Below are 20,334 nucleotides of genomic sequence, written 5' to 3'. Positions count from 1 at the left end.
CGGGAAGAAAGCACATGAGGGCTTGGGAGGTCAGAGAGATCTAAGGACGAAGACAGCTCTAGAGCTCAGTCTAGTGCAACGGCGAGGGGACAGGAGTCACCTTTCTCAAGGGAAAGGAGAAGAACAGCACCTGGAGTTCAAACCAGACCTGGATGCAAAAAGGTATCTCTTCTCTTAATAATTACACTTAAAAATATGTTACGATAGGCTGGGTGCGGGGGCACACACCTGCAATCCCAGTGACTGAGGAGGCTGAGGCAGGAGGATCACAAGTTCAAGACCTCAGCAACTTAGCAAGGCCTTGTTTCAAAATATAAAATAAAAGGGCTGGAGATATAGCTCAGTGGTAGAGCGCCCTAGGGTTCAATCCTCAATGCTGCCAAAAAAATAATTAAAAAGTAATAAATCTACATTAAAATTATCATAACCGAGCATTAGTAACCAATGCTTATTGAGCAGTCTTCTTTCTCTACAAAGGCCTTTTTTGTCCTGGAGACAGTGTCTTGCTATGTTGCCCAACCTGGACTCAGCCACCCTGCCGCCTCAGCCTCCCGAGTCGCTGGGACTACAGGAGCATGCCACTGGTCTGGCTAGAAAGGCCTTTTTTCCTGGGGGGAAAACGCTACCCGTGACTCTAATCAAACACCATCAGAAACTCTCCAGGTGGCTGATGCATGAAGAATCATGAACACTCCCATGGAGCCAACAGAACACAGAGGCCAGGGCAGCCACAGAAAGACAAGTCACTGTCCAGAGGGACCCGTCTTTGAGCGGGCAGAACACAAATAGCAGCAGCATCCTTAAAGTGAGGACCAACAGCCTCCCAGCAAGAAATGGCACAGAGGAGAGGCCAGTGTGGCCCGTGATGGGACCCCACACACCTGTCTCCTCCCTCTGCCTGCAGTCAGCATATGGGTCAACACCCCCCCCCCCACAAACAGACACACACACACACACACACACACTCGGTCTAGGGTGAGCCACATTCACATCTCTCTGGAACATGGAAAGCTCCAGATCAGATGCCTGAGGATGGTCTTGGCTGGCACTGGGGTGATTCAACCACATGGAAGGGTCCCACCCTACAGCAAAGGGACCAGTCTGCTAGTGCCTGCAGACAGCCTGCAGCTTCCCAGTGACCCTCCCTGCCCAGCCTCCTGCACTGGCTTTAACAGGGTAAGCCTCGAAAGGTGCTGGTGAAGACCAGCCTGTGGCAGGCCCCAAGACCCAGGGAAATGTCCTGGCATGCTCAGGAATGGAGGAGCGGTTCCCCTTTTCAGGAGCTATCACTACCAGCAGGCACCTCCTGCTGTCCACAGGGACACAGGACCAATCAGCAGACCTAGATGGGCAGAGGACCTGGTCATCCTCCTGGACATGACCTCCTTCCAGCAGCCTGCTCTCAACTTGCTGGCAACCTGGAGGCCATGAGCCCTAACCCTTGTGGTGCTGCTAGGCCTCCACATTCGCTGGTCTCAGTGATGACACTGACCAGAGAAACCCGGGAACTATCCAATTCCCCCATTCAAATCCTCACTGATCTCCAACTTAGGTGTCCGAGGTGTATGCAAACTTCTGTTTGCTGGGCAGCCGTGTTGACACTGAGAAGAACACCTTCTAATAGGAGATGAGGAAAAGGCTTTGGTTCCCAGCCCTGTTCAAATAATTAACTACCGGAAAGTAAGGCTCCCACAGCGCTGCCGCCTAAACCCGTTACCAAAGGCTGAAGTGCGACCCAGGCCTCTCCGGCAGGTCTCCTGACACTGCTTAGTTCAGAAGGTCTCTGGGAACCCTGAAAGAGCCACGCTCTCATACTAGTAGCCAGGGGAAGAGAAGGAAGAAGTAACAGAATACTGAGATCCAAAACCTTGTCCAAAAATAGGAGCTCCTCTTGGCTTGTGACTAGGTCACACGCTCTGGGGGTCAAACAGACACTCGCTTGGATCATCTGCTTCAGAATATCTCCTTCCACAAAAGGACCTGGGTGGAAGCACGGGCCGGCCACCTGCAGCGGCGAGGGATACAGAGACCCAAATGCACCCACCGCCATGGTCAGTGCTCGTTTCTTTCCTGAGGTCTGGACACACACACTCGGATTCACTAATCATGCCTGAGGCACATGGCAAGAGGCAGGACTGCAGAAGTGGAGACCAGGGCTGGGGCCTCGTACCTCTTGGTGGACGGCAAACCCGATGCTGACGGCCACAGTGGGGAACCTACAGAGAAAACAGAGGGTTTACGCACCGATCGGGAGCACCAGCCCCAGGTGCTGAAGCCCCAGGGCCAGGCGGCTCCCCTGCACACAGGCCCTCTCCACACTCTGGCTGGACTTAGGTTTTTAAAAACAACTTCTCAAAATTTCACTAACTGCTGCCAAGAAAAACGGATTTAGCTGGCCGTGTTGTAGGACAGCTGACCTTGGAGGAGATTGTCATGAAGCAGGCGAGCCAGCAGCCCTATGAACACACAGCCACCAGGCCTTCAACAATCAGCCTCTGGTTCTCAGGGACCTAAAGAGAAGCAGAGACCTCCCAAAGGCCAGCCCCCATTCCCAGTGAGGTGCAGAGGTCCCAGGAGGTGACATCATGGGCCCTGGGTGGCAGCCTCCACGAGGAGGCCATAGGCTACTTTTTAATACCAGTAACACCCTAACTGTGTCCCCCTCAGTTCATGGTGGGTGAGCCACAGAGGTAGAGGGACATTTCTGTCACAGTGCGTCTGCAGTCTTACTTGGCGATTCTGTTGCTGCTGCTCAGATAATCCCTCCTTGATGTGATGTTGGAGTTCCCAGAGCTTAGACATAGAAGGAGCGGGGAAAGGCCAGTACAAACTTGCAGGTACACATGAGCAACTCCTCCTGCTGCCTGACTAAAAGGCCATGCTGGCCACTACCTGGTCACTATGACTGCTCCAGCTACGGTCCTGGGGTTCTGGAATTGCCAGACCAACATGAGAGCCTCTTTTCAGCTGCCTCTCTGGCCCCAGGTCCCCCTGCAGGATGCAGAGGGAAGCCCTGGAGAGCACAGGGCCACCAGGGTCCACCCCTCACGACAGACAGGGCTTAGCCACTGCATCCCTCACAAGCACCTTGAATGACAAGTTGGTCAGGACTAACGAGGCTCTGCTGGGTGCGACACCCAGGTGGGGACTCTTGCAGGGGCCACGCTTGAGTTGATATGACAGCCCAATGGCACCAGGCAGCATGACTCCATGGACAGGAAGAGGGTGACCCTGTCTGGGTGACTGAGCTCTGGAGGTAACCCCATCTGGAAAGCAGTCATGCTTGCCATGGTGCTCAGAGGGACGCTACGTATAAACACTGCGGCGGCAACCTGGGGTAGCACCAGTAGCCAGGCGCCCCGTGGCCTGGCTCTGCCCATGCTTCCAACAGAGCCCAACTGTGGCCCAGAGCCCAGGTGTGGCCCGTGAGCTCAGGACTGGCCCAACCTGTGGAACGGGAGTCTCTCCAGGGGCTCCAGGCACCACCCAGTGGGAGACCGGCCTCTGCAGAAGCCACACCACGCTCCATAACATTGGGTCATTGGCCACTTGTACTGACCCTGATAAGCAGCACAGGGCCCACAACCGCCACGTCAGGGAGCTCCCAAGGTTGCACCTGTCACCTCCCCAGTCCTACAGCTCTGTTCCCTGCCCCACCTCCCCTGGGCTCCCAACCTCCCAGAATCTCCTGCTTTCTGTAACCTGAGCTCTGCTCCTGTCCTGAAGGTGACTCAAATCTCGTCAGCGTGTGCCACTCTCTGCACCTCAGCTTGAAAGTTGCTGGGTGGCTCTGTCTTCTACCCACCTGCTTTTAAGTGGCACTTTGCAAAGTCAGCCAACATTAAATAAAACTTTTATTTTTTTTAGTACTGGGAATTAAATCCGGGGCCTCAGACATGCTAGGCAAGCGCTCTAACACTGAGCTATATTCCCATTTTTATTATGAGACAGGGTCTTGCCAAGTTCCTGAGGCTGGCCTTGAATTTGAGATCCTCTGCCTTGGCCTCCTGAGGCACTGGTATTACAAGTGTATACCACTATACCTGGCAAACACTTTTTTTCCACATTTTTAATTGGTGCACTATAGTTGTGCATAAGATAGGATTTGTAGTACACATTTGTACATACACACAATATAATAATATAATTTAGCCAGCCAGTACCATTCCCAGCACTTCCCCTCCCACCTCCCTTTCCTCTACTGAGCTCCTTTTGATTCAAACACAACATTTTAAAAACAAGAATTCCTTACCTATATTCTGCAAGTGTCTCACAAATGGAAAACCTTTTTAAGTTTTTCAGGGTTTGATAATAACCTTTATGAGACTATGAACCCTCGTAGGTCTGTCCACATACCCCGACTTCAAAAGCCTGCTACTGAAGACAGGTCCTCCGAGGAAGCAGAGCCCTGTGGGGGTGCTCCCAGTCGCACTCACCTGTGCACGAAGTTGCAGGTGCCATCAATGGGGTCGATGATCCACGTCGGGCTCGGGGTGAGCACACACTTGGCCCCAGAGGCTGTGGCTTCTTCTGCAATGAACCTGCGGTTGGGGAACACAGCCTGAGAAAATGCGCCAAAAAGGCCAGGGGACAGGCGTCAGACTGCTTCCAGTTCTGTTATTAGAAAGAGGGCTCCTTCGATTTCATGAGGGTTTTTCAGGGTCAAATGGAGGCAGAGCCTTTAAAAGACCGGTCAGTTGCTGACTCAGTGGGACTGAGAGCAACAGGGCTGGGGTGAGGGTCAGGGGGTGAGGCTCAGTAGCAGAGCTTGTGTTCAGGGCCCAGCGCTGCAAATCACACACCAGACACCACCAGACTGACCTCAGCAGGGGAGCTGTCAAGAGCCCAGCAGACCTGCTGACAGTGAGGACCTGGCGTCAGGCCTCCCACAGCAGACGCTCAACCGTGTTCACTTGAGTCCAGAAAGAGCAGGCCTGTGCGGGAGATGGGAGACTGAGAGGCACTGGCCTGCAGGGCCGGGCCCAGGCCTCCAGGTGCCGCTTTCCTTCTGGCATTGCTGTGCCTTGGGGCACAGGTGACAACCGTCCTTGCCATCCAGCTCCGCAGGCCTGCACCTCCTGGTTCACCCAGACACCTTCCCCACTCTCCCCTCCCTGGCCTCCAGAAAGCAAGTGGGGCTGGCAAGGGTGTGGTTACCAGGACACCCGTTGCCTGCTGTTGTGAGGTGCCCAGCAAGGTCCCCCCTACTCCAAGTGCCCTCCAATACTCCTTCTTCAGGGACATGGCCGCCTGCTCCAGCCTCCTGCTCCAGCCTCCTGCAGCGGGCCGGGGTACTGAGATCCTCTGTAAATGAGGCCCCTAAGCTGTCCTCACAAGGGAAGGAACCCAACAGGAAAATCGAGACCTCAGGGTCAACGGGCACCAAAAGGAACTCGGCTTTCTCCAATGGCACCCAGCTGCTCGGTCCAGACACCAAGAAGTCCTCACCCTTCCTGCTCCCCTCTGTCCACCCTCCCCGCGGTGACCTTCCTACAGCGGGGGTCTGCCTCACGGCACAGCCTCTGGCACTTCCTGAAGCTCCCAGAGGTGTCCCGCTGCACACGAGGCAGCCTGGCACTGGGCATGCAGGGGCATGTCCAGACTGTCCAAGTGCGCTGAGGGCGGGGCCCTGGTGCCAGGCTGCGGTCAAGGCAGCCACCAGCACACACTGGGTCTGTATGGAAATGCAGAGCCCTGCTGTTTTCTAGTAGGTTCTCAGGCCTTGTCCACCTCACCATCAGAGAAGGAGCGTTGCCGACAAAACATTTTTACAAAGAGAGAAAAGGAGTCAGAAGCTTCTCATGGACTGCTGGCATCTGGTGCTCTGCCCAGCAGGCTGCTGGGCCCTGGAGGAAGTCACTTTCCCCAAGGAACCTGTGCCCTAAGGTCTGGCCACAGTGAGCTTGCAGACAAGATGCACAGGATGCCATTAGTGGCTGCTCCACCCAGTCGCCAGTCATTCACCACAGGGGGCTGTTTGAATTTAAATTAAAATTAAAGGGCAGGGATGTGGCTCCTGGTAGAGCACTTACTTACCAGGTATGAAGCACCACTAAAAAAAAAAAAAAAAAAATTCCATTCTTTAATTCAGTTCTCACCAGCAGCGTTTCAAGTGCTCGGTAGACACAGCAACCGTCACAGTAAGTGATGCCAACAGAGCCCGCGTCTGCCAGGGCTGTGCTCAGCGGCAGCGCCTGAGACAAGGGCAACCTGCCTGTGTTCTCACATCACTTCTGTCCACACGCACTGCAATGTTCCAGGCCCCTGCAGCTCCAGGGCTGGCATCACCCTTTCACAGGCACCAAGTTCATGCTCTGTACACACTGCACCCTGGCCCCCTTTGTATAGAGCATCTGACAGTAACCCGTGGACACACACGTCACCTCAGCTGGCTGTGTCCACCATCCCTCTGGGCCTCTGGGGAAATCCGCAGTGAGCAGGCAAGGCATGGGGACATGAACACCAAGCTGGGTAACGCAGCTGGCATGGTCTTCCCCTGGGGCTCGGGCTCCGTGCTTCCCGTGGGCATCACGTGCCCCTCTACCTGGGAGGTGAGCCCTCCCATCCTGCCACTGCCTCTGGCCCAGGTGTGGGTGCACCCACCAGAGCCCATGGCCAGGGACTGGTATCCCCAGACAGGTCTAGATGGAACGATGGCAGGGTGGGGCTGGTGCAGGAGCCTGCATGCCTGAGCGAAGGGAACAGGCAGGAGCAGAGCCAAGAAGGATCTCAGGCAGGGACTGTGTAGGTGGCATCCACTCTGCCACCTCCCTCAGTCAAAGACTCCTGCTGCTGCTGCTGCGTGATTTTCCTTTCCTGGAGTGGCTTATAATTATGGTTATAAAGAAAATGGTCCACACCCTAAAAATACAAGGAGTGAATGCTAAAACTTAAACTGGGCTCAAGGGTGACGGAGGGTGACAAAAGCAACAGAGACGTGGCTCAAGAGAAGAGGGAGCAGGAAAGACTCACATACACAAGTTCCCAGGAAGTGGGAGGGTGCCGGCTTCTTTTTCTTTCCAAGTTGATCTCAAGTAGGAGACTGGAGAGGAAACTGATGGCCCCTGAAGGAGGGCGTGCATGTCTACGTACAACAGTGTCCGCCCTGCATCGAACTGCCTGGGCAGCCCTGGGCACCCTGCACATCTCAGGACACCAGGAGGCCTGTCTGTCCCCTTGCAAGCCCATGTATAGAACCCCAGCCGGGGCCCACTACATGCCTGCTAATCATGCTCCACTCTGCACTTGATGGAGCACTAGAGGTACCCACCTGAGCCCTGGGCTTTTCCAGGAGTCAATCATTCGGCCCTCGAGTCCCCCTCTGCCCACCTGTTGTCCACTCTACTCGTAAGCCCCCTCGCCTCCCTACTGGCCTCCCAGGAGGGGTGCAGCAGCCTGGCTTCGGCTCCTAGTGCTGATAGCAACAATGGCTGCATCCCATCTTTGAAGGCACCAGAATACTTCCATGGCAGCCACAGCAGGTGGGGGAAGAAGTGGAATTTTGTTTACTTAACCCTGACTTTCTTCATAAAAGCAAATGTCTATGGAATGGGAAAAAACGTTCTACCACTCTCTGCAGGACTTGGGAGAGTCTGCTCTCGACAGATATGTGACATGAGACACCTTCTTAGAAGCCGCCAGGACCTCCATGTAACAGAACCAATGCACGTGACTTCACTTAGGGAGCTCAGAGACCCTCTGGAAAGCCAGTCTGACAGACAGGAGAGGAGCACCAAGCAGCGTTGGAAGGCTAGTTACAATTACAGCCACAATTGCTGCAGCCCAGTTTAAATACTGGCCTGCTTTTTCCAATAGCCATAACAAAACCTTCCTTGTGATTTTGACAGCTGAGTGCTTCTAAGAGTGTCTTGTTCCCTGGCTCCTCCAGAGTGTCCCTCTGTGACAGGAGGGTCAACATGGTCTCCATCCACTGCAGAGCTAACCGATGCTCCTCAACCACATCTTCTCAAGCTGCAGCCTGGTTCTGCTCTGACCCAGGGATAACATGAGAGCCCAGGGTAGAGCATATGGGAACGACAGGAAGTGACGTCCAGCTGCTGGTGGTGGGGATCCGTCTTCTCCAGGTGGAGGACTATCAGTCGTTCTGCCTGACACGTGCCTTCAGTGGACATGGCACTATGCTGGGACTCTGCAGAGCTCAGGGTGCACGCCCCTGCAAGAGGCAAAGAAGGTGCTGGCCAGCCAGGGCAGTCTGAGCCTCCATTTTCTTCCTCCACTTGAGCCACCCACCTGGTGACTTTGAACCAGCTCTCAGGAGGGGACGACGTCGCAGTTACAGCAGTGTTATCACCAGTAACAGGTCCACGTGGCTACCGGATATCTCAAAGGAGCTACACTTGCATAGCAAGCACCAGGTCCTGGGTTCAATCCCAGTCCTGAAAAAGAACAAAAAGCCCAACCAACAAAAAGTATGTCTGCAAAGCAGCCATGCTTGGCTCTCACCCCAAATCACAGACCAAAAGCAGGCTCAGGGGTCCCGACAAAGCCAGGGCGAGCCTGAGATTTGCTAGCGAGGTCAATGTCACCGGTGTCTCCAGAGACCCAGCTGCTTCCTGGCTGTGCTCTGCAGGCTTGCCTCTGCCATCACCACGGCGTGTCAAAGGGTGCCACCGCACCTCAGGGACAACCTGGGTCAGTTCCTCCTTCACAGGTGAGGAATTCAGGGCCCTGAGAAGCGCAGTGACTGGTCGGAGCTGCTGGGGCTGAGGGCACAGGCGAGTTGGAACCTTCTTGTTCTTTGAGTGGGTGTGCACTCGTCTTCCAGGTCAGGGACCCAAGATTTCAAAATTTCACAGATGAGTCAAATAAAATGATAAAACTTCCAGGAACCTCCAGGTTCTCTTTTATTTTATTAAAAACAAGAAAGTTGCAATAAATCTTCAATAATGTTTCACAAAAGACTAGAAATGAGGAAGGATCAAAGCTCAGACTGCCAGTCCTTCCTAAGAAAGGATGACAGGCAACCTTACACTACCATATTGCTTCAGGGATGTTATTTAAGTTCTTTTTTTTTTTTTTTTTTTTTTTTTTAAAGAGAGAGTGAGAGAGGAGAGAGAGGGGGAGAGAGAGAGAATTTTTAATATTTATTTTTTAGTTCTCGGCGGACACAACATCCCTGTTGGTATGTGGTGCTGAGGATCGAACCCGGGCCGCACGCATGCAAGGCGAGCGCGCTACCGCTTGAGCCACATCCCTAGCCCTATTTAAGTTCTTGAAAGCAGAAAAATAACAACACCTTACTTATAATATGCAGTTTTCCCTCATTGCAAATATATCAACTGGCCTATGGTCTAAAACAATTCAATTCGCATTTTGTTATTTTTATTGTTGTTTTTGTTTGTACTATGTGGGATTGAACCTGGCAGTGCTGAACCACTGAGTTACACCCTCAGCTCTTTTTATTTTTCATTTTGAGACAGGGTCTCATTAAGTTGCTCAGACTGCCTCAAACTCCAGATCCTCCTACCTCAGCCTCCTGAGTCACAGGGATTACAGGCATGTGTCACCATGCCCAGCTACTCTGGTATTTAAAAGAAAATCGTAGTTACAGGGTTCAGTGGAACATGCCTGTAATCCCAGCAACTTGGGAGGCTGAGGCAAAAGGATAGCAAGTTCAAAGCCAGGCTCAACAACTCTGAGACCGTGTCTCAAAATAAAAACAAAAGAGCTGAGGACATAGAGCGCCATGTCTTAACCTCGGTTTAAAAAAAAAAAAAGGGCTGGGGATGTGGCTCAAGTGTAGTAGTGTGCTGGCCTGGCATGTGTGCAGCCCGGGTTCGATCCTCAGCACCACATACAAACAAAGATGTTGTGTCTCCCGAGAACTAAAAAATAAATAAATAAATAAAAATAAAAATCTTGTGGTGCTGTGGCACATGCCTGTAATCCCAGTGACTAGGGACGCTGAGGTAGGAGGATCCAAAGTTCAAAGCCAGCGCCAGTCTGTAATTTAGCAAGGCCCTAAGCAACTCAGTGAGACCTGTCTCAAAATAAAAAATAAAAAGGAATGGGGATGTGGCAAAGAGGCCGAGTACCCATGGGTTCAATCCCTGGTACAAAAACAAAACAAAATAAACAAAAAACCTCTTAGATATGCTAAAAATCATTTTACTTAATTTGAATTTTTGAAATAAACTGAGCATCAGCACTGGCCCTCAGAGCCCAGGAAGAAGGGTGTGGCAAGGGACCTTGGGGGTGCGGGGCAGTGCTGACCATGGACTGCACTTTGGGACCCACAGTTCCTGGACAAGTGAAGGCATCCGACTCACCCCGACTAAGGCTGGGTGAGTCTGATGGAGACACTTCCGGGGAGCCCCACACGCCCTCTCTACCATCCTCCACTCGGAGGGGCTTCAGTGTCCGGGGGCCCCGCAGATGGAGACGCATGTCCACCTGTGTGCACAGCAACGCATGCTCGCGCAGACCGATGGCGGACTCCCCGGGCTCCCCCGGCGGGCTCCCATGTTTCCAGGACCGCAGAGCAAACCCGCAGCACCTGCTACACCGCCTGGCACCCCGGGGGCGACCTTACAAGGCCCTGCCCATGTCAGCCCTGCTGGCGACACCTCTTCCCGGACGGAGGAGCCGGCCCTTGCCGTCCTGTCTGACACACGACTGAGGCCGCAGCAACCTCCAGGGTGACACTGATACAGTCCTAGACGTAGCTGGCTGGTGGCTGCGGCACCTTCCTCCCAAAGAATATAAGCAAACTATGGGCTAAATTCTTTAGCCATCATGAGAACTGTGTCCTTACAAAGACCTGGGGGACAGAGCACCCGTGTCCCCATGTGCTTTGGTCTGGGTGAGGGGAACCCGTGTCACTATACACTGGCGATGGAACCGGGTCCTGTGTGGCTGATGTCTGCTGTGTCCCGTCCTCCTTTGGAGGCAGGGTAGGCACAGCTGCCAGGGATGTCCCTGCTCCCGGACTCTCTGGGTCAGGCTTGGCCATGCCTCTGGAAACAAGGGTAGCTTAGTGGAGGCGCCAGGCACCTCCCGAGCAGAAGCATGTGCGCTTAAGAGTAGCACCTTCTGTCTTTGATCTGCGGACACGAGGTTACCGCGACGAGCAGGAAAACAGGTGGGCTCACTCCCCTGCTCCGCAGGGCCCAGGACAGACTGTGGCCAGGGGTTTCATGTCCACTGGGCAGTGACAGTCAGCAGCACCTCCGGATGGGCCTGGCTGTGTGTGCCGGGTGTGTCCCCCGAGGAAAACGCTCACCTGTGGGAAGGAAACCGCTTTCGCAACTCAGAAATAATCAAATTTTCCACGAGGTGATCTGTCTCTGTCACAAGATCCACGGCTGATGTTTTTGTTGAGACTCGTTTCTCCTCCGTCAAGGCTTTCCTGATGATCTGAAATGAGAATGTAACAGCAGGTGGCACCTTATACCCAGAGCTCACGTCCCTTCCCCCACCACTGCCCCTCTGGCCAGCTCTGTGCTGCCAGGTCCACCCGGTCGCTTATCCCAGACTCCTCGGGGCTCAGCATCCCCAGGCTCCTGGGGCCACCAGCCAGGACTCCTCTCACAAGACAGACTTGCCTCTCCATGTCTCTCCTACCTGTGAAACAAGGTTTCCTTGAAGGAAAGGAAAAACATGGTTTCCAAAAAAGGAAAGTTAGCTCAGACCTGTCCAAAATAAGAGGGTGGAGCACACCTGTGGCCCTGAGAATCCTGTGCACTCTACCCTGAGACCTGAATGAAATCTTCCCTGTCCAGCTCACTTGATGAAGCAAACAGGATGCCACATGTTCCCAAGTCCACACCACCCGTGTGCACACTGAGGAGCAGGGGCCTGCAGCTATGGGGGCAGAGCCACCTCTCAGCTATCCTGCACTAGTCCACGTCCCCACTTCACAGAGACATGCAGAGGGATGGGAGGCTCAGGCGCAGGATCCAGCCACCAACACATCCTGTCTAAATACAGGGGTGAGTACTGGGGGGCAGAATCTCCCAAAGGCTCCTGGGACCCACAGGAGACCTGAACAGGAAGCCCCAGAGGCAGTGACTCCATCCCCAGCCCCTGCAGGAAGGTCGGCTCTAGCTGGGACTAAATCACGACCTCGCTTCCGGCCAGACCTTTCTTCTCCACTTCTGTCTGTCCACAACTGCATGTTGCCCTCATCATGAGGAAGGCAGGACACCTAATGAGGAGATCTCTGCTTTCCAGCTGCCACTCAAAAATCCTTTATTTCTTTCAAAAGCAGCACCAACTGTCCAGCCTCAAGCACCTGGCCCACCCCGTGCCACCTGCACACACCTCCTGAGCCCTTCTGGGGTCAGGCCATGTATGGATGACTACACTGGAGCAGAGGCCTTAGAGAGGAGCAGGCAGGCAAATGGGACCTTGAAGGGCCCCAGGGCCACAGCACCCAGCAGGCCCTCCTAGTGCTGGCTGGTCCCATACTGAGCCTTGACAGGTACAAATCTTGGTTGCTAAACAGATGCACAGAATGGATTTGGAACGTGATGGGAAGTACAAGAGGCACACAGTCCACATTCCAAGGACCACTTACGCCCCGCAGCTCCACCCTCTGACACCTGGCAATTGCAACATCCTGCTCAGCACCCTGTCCTTCTCACTCCAATTTGCACATGGCAGTCTCTTTCCAAAAGCATCGCCACAATCCTTTGATGATAAAGTTCACACTCTCATAGCCTCTGCGGTTCTCCAGGAACCTTGAATTCTGGGCTGGTCCACACGGGCTCTTTGGCACGCAGCTGGCATCCTGTATGGTGATGTGATTCAGTGTGGGAGGGGCCTGCTTCTGCAGAAGGAGTGTGTGTGTGCATGTGTGTAGTCAGAAAGGCCCCTAACCAGAGGATGTGGTCTGAGTGGATTTGGCACCAGAGCTTCTGGGATCTTGTTGAAATGGGTTGAGGTCTGAGATCCATATTTCTTTTTTTGAGGTACTAGGGTTGAACCCGGGGGAGCTCTACTACTGAGCTACCTGTCCAGCGCTTTACTATTTTTGAGACAGGCTCTTCTTGCTAAGTTGCTAAGGCTGTCCTTGAACTTGTGATCCTCCTGCCTCAGGCTCCCAAGTTGTGGGGATCAGGAATGAGCACCACGGTGCCTGGCTGGAGAGCAACATTTCTGACAGGCTCTGCTGGACACCAGTGTTGGGAGCACACTTGGGTGCAGTGGGTGGAGCAGCCCTCACCCAGGGAGGAGGGTGCCCAGGAGCTGGGATGGTCACTTGGCAGGCAGGCATCGGGCAATTCACCTGGACTGTGTGTCCTTTCAGGAAGCGGTCACAAAGCCACAGGCACGTATTCCATGGCCATCAGCAGCTGCTCTACGGAAGCTGGCCTGAGGGTTCAGACAGATGGATCTCTCCACTGTAGAGAGCTGTGCCAGCCTCCCTCCTGATGCCTACATCCTACCTATCCCATAATAAGCAACTGTTATTTTTGCAACGAAGAGTTGAGGAACAATGCCCACCTAGCTCCGTGTGGGATGGGCAGCACTAGGAGAGGCAGAGAGAGCAGGGCCACTGCAAGGACGTCAGAGGAGGGACTGCGGGCATCGTTGGGCACCACGGCCCCCGCCCAGGCCAGGTCTGCTCCCTTCTGGCCCTTCATCTCGTCCCACTCCCACAGGGCACCAGGGATTCTGTCTGTGCTGGCCTTCTGTCTCCACCTGCCCCAGCTGCATCATCCTATGAGTGGGGGGCTGACTGTGCTTCTCTCCCTGCACTGGAAGCTTCCACCAGCAGACTGTCTCTGCTGCGGGCTCTTCCCCTTGCAGCCGGAGCTGCGCCTGGTGTGGAGGGGGTGCACAGAAGTCAATGGGTGAAGGAATGAAAGACATCAGACAGTAAGAGTGAACTGGGCCACGCATGTCCCTGCACCACGTCTACGTGGACACTGACAACCTTCGTCTGTCTGCTCCCTGTGGTTGACTTTCTTGTTGTCTGGATGAGAGACTCTGAAGTAGCCAGGTGCAGTGGCACACGCCGACATCCCAGCAATTCTGGAGGCTAAGGAAGGAGGATCCAAAGTTCAAGCAACTTAGTGAGACCCTGTCTCAAAACAAAATAAAAAGGACTGGAAACGTGGCTCAGTGGTAGAGCACCCCTGGGTTCCATCCTGGCACCACGGCACACACACAGAAAGTCCCGACAGGCCTAAAGCCACATCTTCTGGCTTCACCAGGGAGCCCTGCCTCTGGAGCCAGCCAGAAACTGCTGCAGGCCCTCACGCCAGCTCCCACCATGACGCGCTCCCACACCTCAGCACACACGCTGCCCTGCAGCGTCCCTGCTGGGCAGGGGAAGTCAGCCCTTGCAGGCAGACAGCTTTCGACTTGGCCTTGTGACAGAGAGAACTGACCCCAGATTACCCAGGCCCCCCCTTTTCCCTTTTGGGAACAAAACCCCCGTGTTGTAGCCAGGTGTGGAGTTGCCTGGGGGTCCACACTGCCCCCTGTGCTGCTGGGTGTGGCTAGGGGCTCAATGCTGCCCAAGAGCAGATGGACAGTGGCCACACCTGCAAACTGAATCCCACCCTCAGAGGACATTGCAGTCAGTTCCTATGTCCCCTGCTCCCCCCCCCCCAAGTCTGTGATGTGTGGCGCTGACAGGGCAGCCATGGCCACTGCAGAAAGATGCCACCACCTCAGAACCAGGAGAGGGGCCCAGGAAGCACAGCCACCTGCACCCTGCCTCCTACTCACTGGACGGACGTCTGTCGCTGATGCCTGTGAGCCTGGCAGGCAGAGGATCAGCCTCCAACCCGGCCCCATGACCTGCCGCCGCACCTCACATCCATGCTCCTGCCCATGGCATCTTTCGCCCTAGAGTCTCCTTCCAGGGCCACGGTCAGCGCCAGCCTTTCCAGGCCTACTGTCCTCTTTTTCAACTTAGTTGAAGCGTCCCCCTCAACGAGCCATCTCCTGCCAACCTGGCTCGCCCAGAGGGAGACCTCAGCAGTGCATGAGCCAGCCCAGGGGCTGCCAGAGCATGGTCACCTAGGAATCCCTGGGGTCTACTCATTTGGGTGCATGGCCCACAGGTGAACGTGCAGTCATGCAGGACAGACATGGAGGGTTTCCGTGAGTGTCCGCTGAATGAGCAGACAGGGATTTTCTGATGGCCACACTAGTGGCCACGACGCTGCAGACTCCAGAGACACCACATTCCTTTACTATTTCTGGCGATGCTGGGGACGGACCAGGGCCTTGCACGGGCCAGGCCAGCACCCCCCGCCATGCCCCCTGACAAACCAGGAAGACCCTTCAACAGGGGCATCTGCAGAGCCATCTCTAACCCCAAGCTTCCAAACCACACTCGGCTCCTGTGTGACAGCGAGGTAGGTGCTCAGGGTGAGTGGGCGGCTTGGGGACAGCTGCTGAAATCCAGGAGTGCCCACCAGAGGGACAGGGCCTGGCCACAGGCCTGCGAAGGCAGGAGACATGAGACTTGAGGAGCAACGTTCTGTCGTGGCTTTTCAGAGCTTAGTTGCTCATTTCTGCTCTGTTAGAACATCCCGCTGTGTGTGAGCTTCAGGAAGGCCGCGGCAGGCAGCACCTCTGCCCCATCACCTCCCCATGGCTCAGCAACGTAGCAAGACCCTGTCTCCAAATAAAAAATAAAAAAGGGCTGGGGCATGGCTCAGAGGTAGAGCGCTTGCCCAGCGTGTGCGAGGTCTTGGGTTCAATCCTGGTCCTGCCACACAAACCACTTTCGACTGGCATGTCACCACGCCAGTTCTGAAAGAACACTGATCTGACAAAACGTGACACCTCAGACAAAACCCCAAACCTAACAGGATGCTGAAAGAATGGTTTGCTTCCTAAGCTTTCCTACACTGAGAAAGGAGAGAACCGGAGGGCTGCACTTCACACACCCAGGGCCCTGCCCTCCAGCCCGGGGAAGGGGCGGGACAATGGTGACCCCTGGGGAGTGACTACACCTCTCTCAGCTGTGGAGGTTAAGACCTTCTTGCTCTGGGGCAATGGGCAGTGTGGGCTGTGGGTCCACTGGTGCCCTCAGCCACTCACTAATGCAGCGTGCACTTGGCAGGCCTGGTCTGGGTCTCCTTCCAAACAGCACTCGGTAAACATTTAGCTCATAAAACACGGGCCTTCCATCTGAATTCTAGGCCTAGAAGAGAGGCCCACCTTGGCTGCAGCACCAGACACCCAGGGCCAACATGTTTAGCCAGAGATCCTGCTCCTGCCCGCACACCATAGTGGTCCTGTGCTCCTGGCCCTGGGCAATCTTCACGCTGTCACTACGGAGGAGCTTGCGCAGCCTAGAACGTTGCCCTGGGGTTCAGGTTCCTTCCTCTACAGCATGTGGAACAGCTCAGCCAAAGGGTACCTCCAGGGGGGCACTGTACCTTCGCCTTGTCAGTCTGGAAAGTTGCTGCTTCCTCAGGCGTGGCCCTTGCGATGTGCCCTGAACACACATGAGTGTGGTGTGATGATTCACTTGATGTGCCAACCTGACTGGGCTACAGGGTGCCCAGATACCTGGTCAGACACTACTATTCCCAGGGCTTCTGCAAAGGTATTTTCGGATGAGATCAGCATTTCAATGGGCAGAATAAAGCAGGCTCCCATGGGTGGGTGGAACCCAATCAATTAAAGGCCCAAAGAGACCAGACTTCCCTAGACTAAGCAGGAATTCTGCAGTGTTAAAGGACCTCCACCTCCTGGGTCAGGGCCAGGGTCACTCCTCACCCAGTCCAGCCATACGTAGCAGGCCCTCTGGCCAGTCCTCCTCTGCAGCTTTCTCCTACCCCCACCACACTGTCCCTTATCCACTTGATCACACCACCACAGGGAGAAAAGCCCTAGGACCAGGCCTGGGCCTGCCCTGGGCAGCTGTGCTCCCCAGAGGGCCAGGCTCATCCTGACTGTGCTGTGTCCCAGGCCCCATCCTGAGAGTTCACACGTACCAACTCATTTAATCCCCGCTACTTCATGGAGAAGAAGGCTCACGATCAAGATGAGGAAACAGGCTGGGGTACAGCTCAACAGCAGAGCACTTGCTTACACCTGTAGGGCCTGGGATCCACCCCAGCCCCACGAGAGGGGGGCAGAAACTGAGGCAGACTCGTCAGCAGGTTGCCTAGGGCCACACAGCAAGAGTGAAACGGTCCTCCTGCCAAGACAGAAACGCGGAGCTCTTTCTTCCAAGGCCCCTTCAGATCACAGCTCGTCCCAAGGCCACTGACCCACAACCCATCACTGAGTTCCAGACCTCGGTCAGTCTCAACCCTCAACCTCGGGTTTCCCTGTGACCCCAGGTTCTCCTGCCCAGGGCCGAGCCTCCTTGTTCCATCCTGGGCTTCAGACAGGGCATGCGACTCCTGGAAGGGCATTTTGTCCCCATCCTGTCTTCCTATGCCCCTGCTGGATCCCTCCTCCCCTCTGCTCTCCCGAGCCCACTGCCAGCTCTCCAGCCGACTGGCCTTTGACAGGGCACAACTCAGGAAGCTGTCCCCACCTCCCAGGCCCTGGCGTGACCCCTACCCTCATGTTCCTCTTTGCTGCTGTGACTGGCTTCCACCTCTGGGACACCTGTGGTGGCCCCAGCAGGCTGGGAGGGAGCTGGGACAGTGACAGGAGGATCCTGAGACTGGCTTAGCCTCAAGCTCCAGCTCACGACACCTTCACCGGCTGAATCCTTCCCTCGCCTTCCAGAGGAAAGAAGCTGCAAACCAGGCCAGCCTGAGGTTCGGACCCAACACGAGGCCTCAGACAGGACAGGGCCAACTCCTATCCTCTTCCCCCCTCCGGTCCCAGGGCCTCTGGGCCACCACCCAGCCCTCTATCCTAGGACTGGGGAGCGGGGCCTGGAGCTCACCACGACCTTCCCCTGGCTACTACTGCCTCTCCCCACCCCTGAGGCACGGTCTCCACTAGGCAGACCTTCAGCTGGGTTACCAAGTGCCCCTCTCAGGCCCACGGAGGCCAGGACACCTGGCATGCCCAAGGGGCAGAAGGCCGCAGGTGCGATGACCTTGGGAAGGAAGGCACTCCTTGCCATTTTCCTCGGAAAGCTTTTGTTAGCAAAATGGGCATAAAAATGTCACTTTTCTCACAACGTTATCTACGGAAAACAACAGGTGTCCTCTCGGGCCAGGTTAGGACCGTGGGCTGGACACTGGAAGACCAGCTGCATCACCAGGACACTCTCTTTGCTCATGTTTTCAATGGTGGGGAAAGTTTTAGAACATTCATGCAGACAGACCCACCCTGTAGAGCCAAGCAGGAACTGGGACATGGGGACAGGTGACACAGGGACTGGGGATGGACAAGGGAGCCCAAGATCACAACCTGCCTCCCCACTTCCTCCAGCAACAGGTGAGTCAGTGCTGGCTGGGCAGTGGGAGTCTCTTCAGAGAAGGGCACCACCCAAGACAACCCACACCTGGCCTTCGGGAATCTCCCTGACCATGCTATGGTGGAGCTCATGGGTGGACAAGCCTGCTCTCTTCACCACAGGGACAAACTCAGCCCTAAATGCCACCCACCAGTGACTTCCATGCTACATCTCTCAGCCTTTCTCTGGCTCTGGGCACACTCAACCTCCCCACTTGGAAACCACCAGCAGCTCCTCCCTCCCATTCCCAGAGCTAAACCCTGACCTTCACCTCCCACATGAAGGTGAAGGTCATCTTGGGGACATGGCAACCTGTTCGACCAGAGATTTTCAGGGACCAAAGTTTGTTTTGGGAGTACTTGGGATTGAACTTAGGGGCTTTACCACTGAGCCCCATCCCCAGCCATTTTTAATTTGAGACAGGGTCTTATTCAGTTGCTGAATGTCTCACTAAGTTGCTGAGGCTGGCCTTGAACTTACAATCCTCCTGTCTCAGTCTCCTGAGTCAGCCTCCTAAGCCATTGGGATCACAGGTATGTGCCATTGTGCCCAGTTTGATGTGGACCTTTGAAGTCATCCTGGATGCTTCTTGTTGTCTTGCCCCTACATCCAATCCAATAGCAAACTGTCACCTCAGCCCCCCAAACTAGGTCTCTCTGGGCCACATGGCACTCAACCCCAAACTGCATACCACACTTGGAGCAAAGGCTAAGTCCAGAGTTGCTGGACAAACACTGTTGGGTGAATAACTATATTTCTAATCACTGTTTTTGTACCCCATTCTAAAAACAAACAACATCACAGAGGTCGATAAACATGTAAAAGCATTTAAAACCACAATAACCAGCTGGTGCAGGCTTCCCAGCATGCTGGAGGCCCTGGGTTCCATCCAGCACCACAACACTAAATAACTAGATGAATAAACCGCAGTAAAACACCAGGGCCACAGTGTGGAGGATAAAGAGCCTGGGCGCCCGACCCACCTGGGCAAGGAGCGTGACCTGGACACCCCTCTCAAGAACCACTTAGCAAAATCTCCATTCCAGGTCATGAAACAGAAATTCCAATCCCCAGCAAAATGCATTCATACATAATCAAAAGACACAGGCAAGGTCATTCACGTTAGTCATCTCAGCTCCAACCTGGACATCACCCAGAGATTCCTCGAGAGCCAAGCATGAAGGGCCACGCACCCACAGAGCAGTGCTCCCCAGAGTCTGGCCTACACTAGCCCCAGAGCCAGCTGCAAACCCTAGGAATGCTGGTGCCCAGCTCCTCCAGGCCCTCTGAGTCAGACCCCTCAGGTGGCTCAAGCTCGAGGGCCAGGGCAGTTTGCACATTCATGGTCCCCATTAGAGCACTAAGGCATTCCTCACAGAGTTGGAAAAAAAAAAAAATCAGTTCTCATGGAAACACAAAGACCTGGAATAGCAAAGTCACCCTGAGCAGAAGGTGTAGCCTGGAGGCATCACCATACCTGATTTCAAAACATACAGCCAGGCCCACCTGAAATTCCAGCAACTCAAAGGCTGAGGCAGGAGGATTGCAGAGTTGGAGGCCAGCCTGAGCAATTTAGCAAGACCCTGTAGAAAAAAAAAAAAAAAAAAAAGAAAGGGCTGGGAATGTAGCTTGGTGGTGGAGTGCTTGCCTAACAAGCCTGGGGCCCTGGGTTCCTTCTCTAGTTCCACAAAACAACAGCAACAAACACCACAGGACAAAACAGCAGGGCACTGACACACAACAGATGCACAGACCAAAGGAACCAGCGGAGACCCAGGAAGGAGTCCACAGGTCTCCAGCCCACCAACCCTCCACAGGGGCCAGCCTAAGTGGCAAGCTGGTGCTGGGAAAAGCGAGGTCCACACTACTGAAACCAGAGCCCTCTCTCCCACAGCACTCGTCATCAAAGACCTTAACGTGAGACCCAGAGTTGAAATCATGAGACAAAAACAGAGGAACCTCTTCACACCGGCACA

The 20,334-nt window shown here is 54.7% G+C and overlaps 1 protein-coding gene across 1 annotated transcript in view; it reads right to left on the bottom strand.

Annotated features, from left to right (window-relative positions):
* IMPA2 (inositol monophosphatase 2) overlaps window positions 1–20,334 on the bottom strand; it is a 43,380-nt gene that overhangs the window by 15,300 nt on the left and 7,746 nt on the right. Inside the window, exons 2-4 of the mRNA XM_081263444.1 lie at window positions 11,243–11,376; window positions 4,437–4,541; window positions 2,171–2,216 (exon numbers count right to left, since the gene is read on the bottom strand). Of these exons, the coding sequence (XP_081119570.1) occupies window positions 2,171–2,216; window positions 4,437–4,541; window positions 11,243–11,376 (285 nt within the window). The remainder of the gene's footprint in view (window positions 1–2,170; window positions 2,217–4,436; window positions 4,542–11,242; window positions 11,377–20,334) is intronic.

The sequence above is a fragment of the Spermophilus citellus genome (assembly GCF_964194105.1).
Source record: "Spermophilus citellus genome assembly, chromosome: 12".
NCBI classification, from domain to species: Eukaryota; Metazoa; Chordata; class Mammalia; order Rodentia; family Sciuridae; genus Spermophilus; species Spermophilus citellus.
This window is presented reverse-complemented; position numbering and strand designations above follow the sequence as displayed.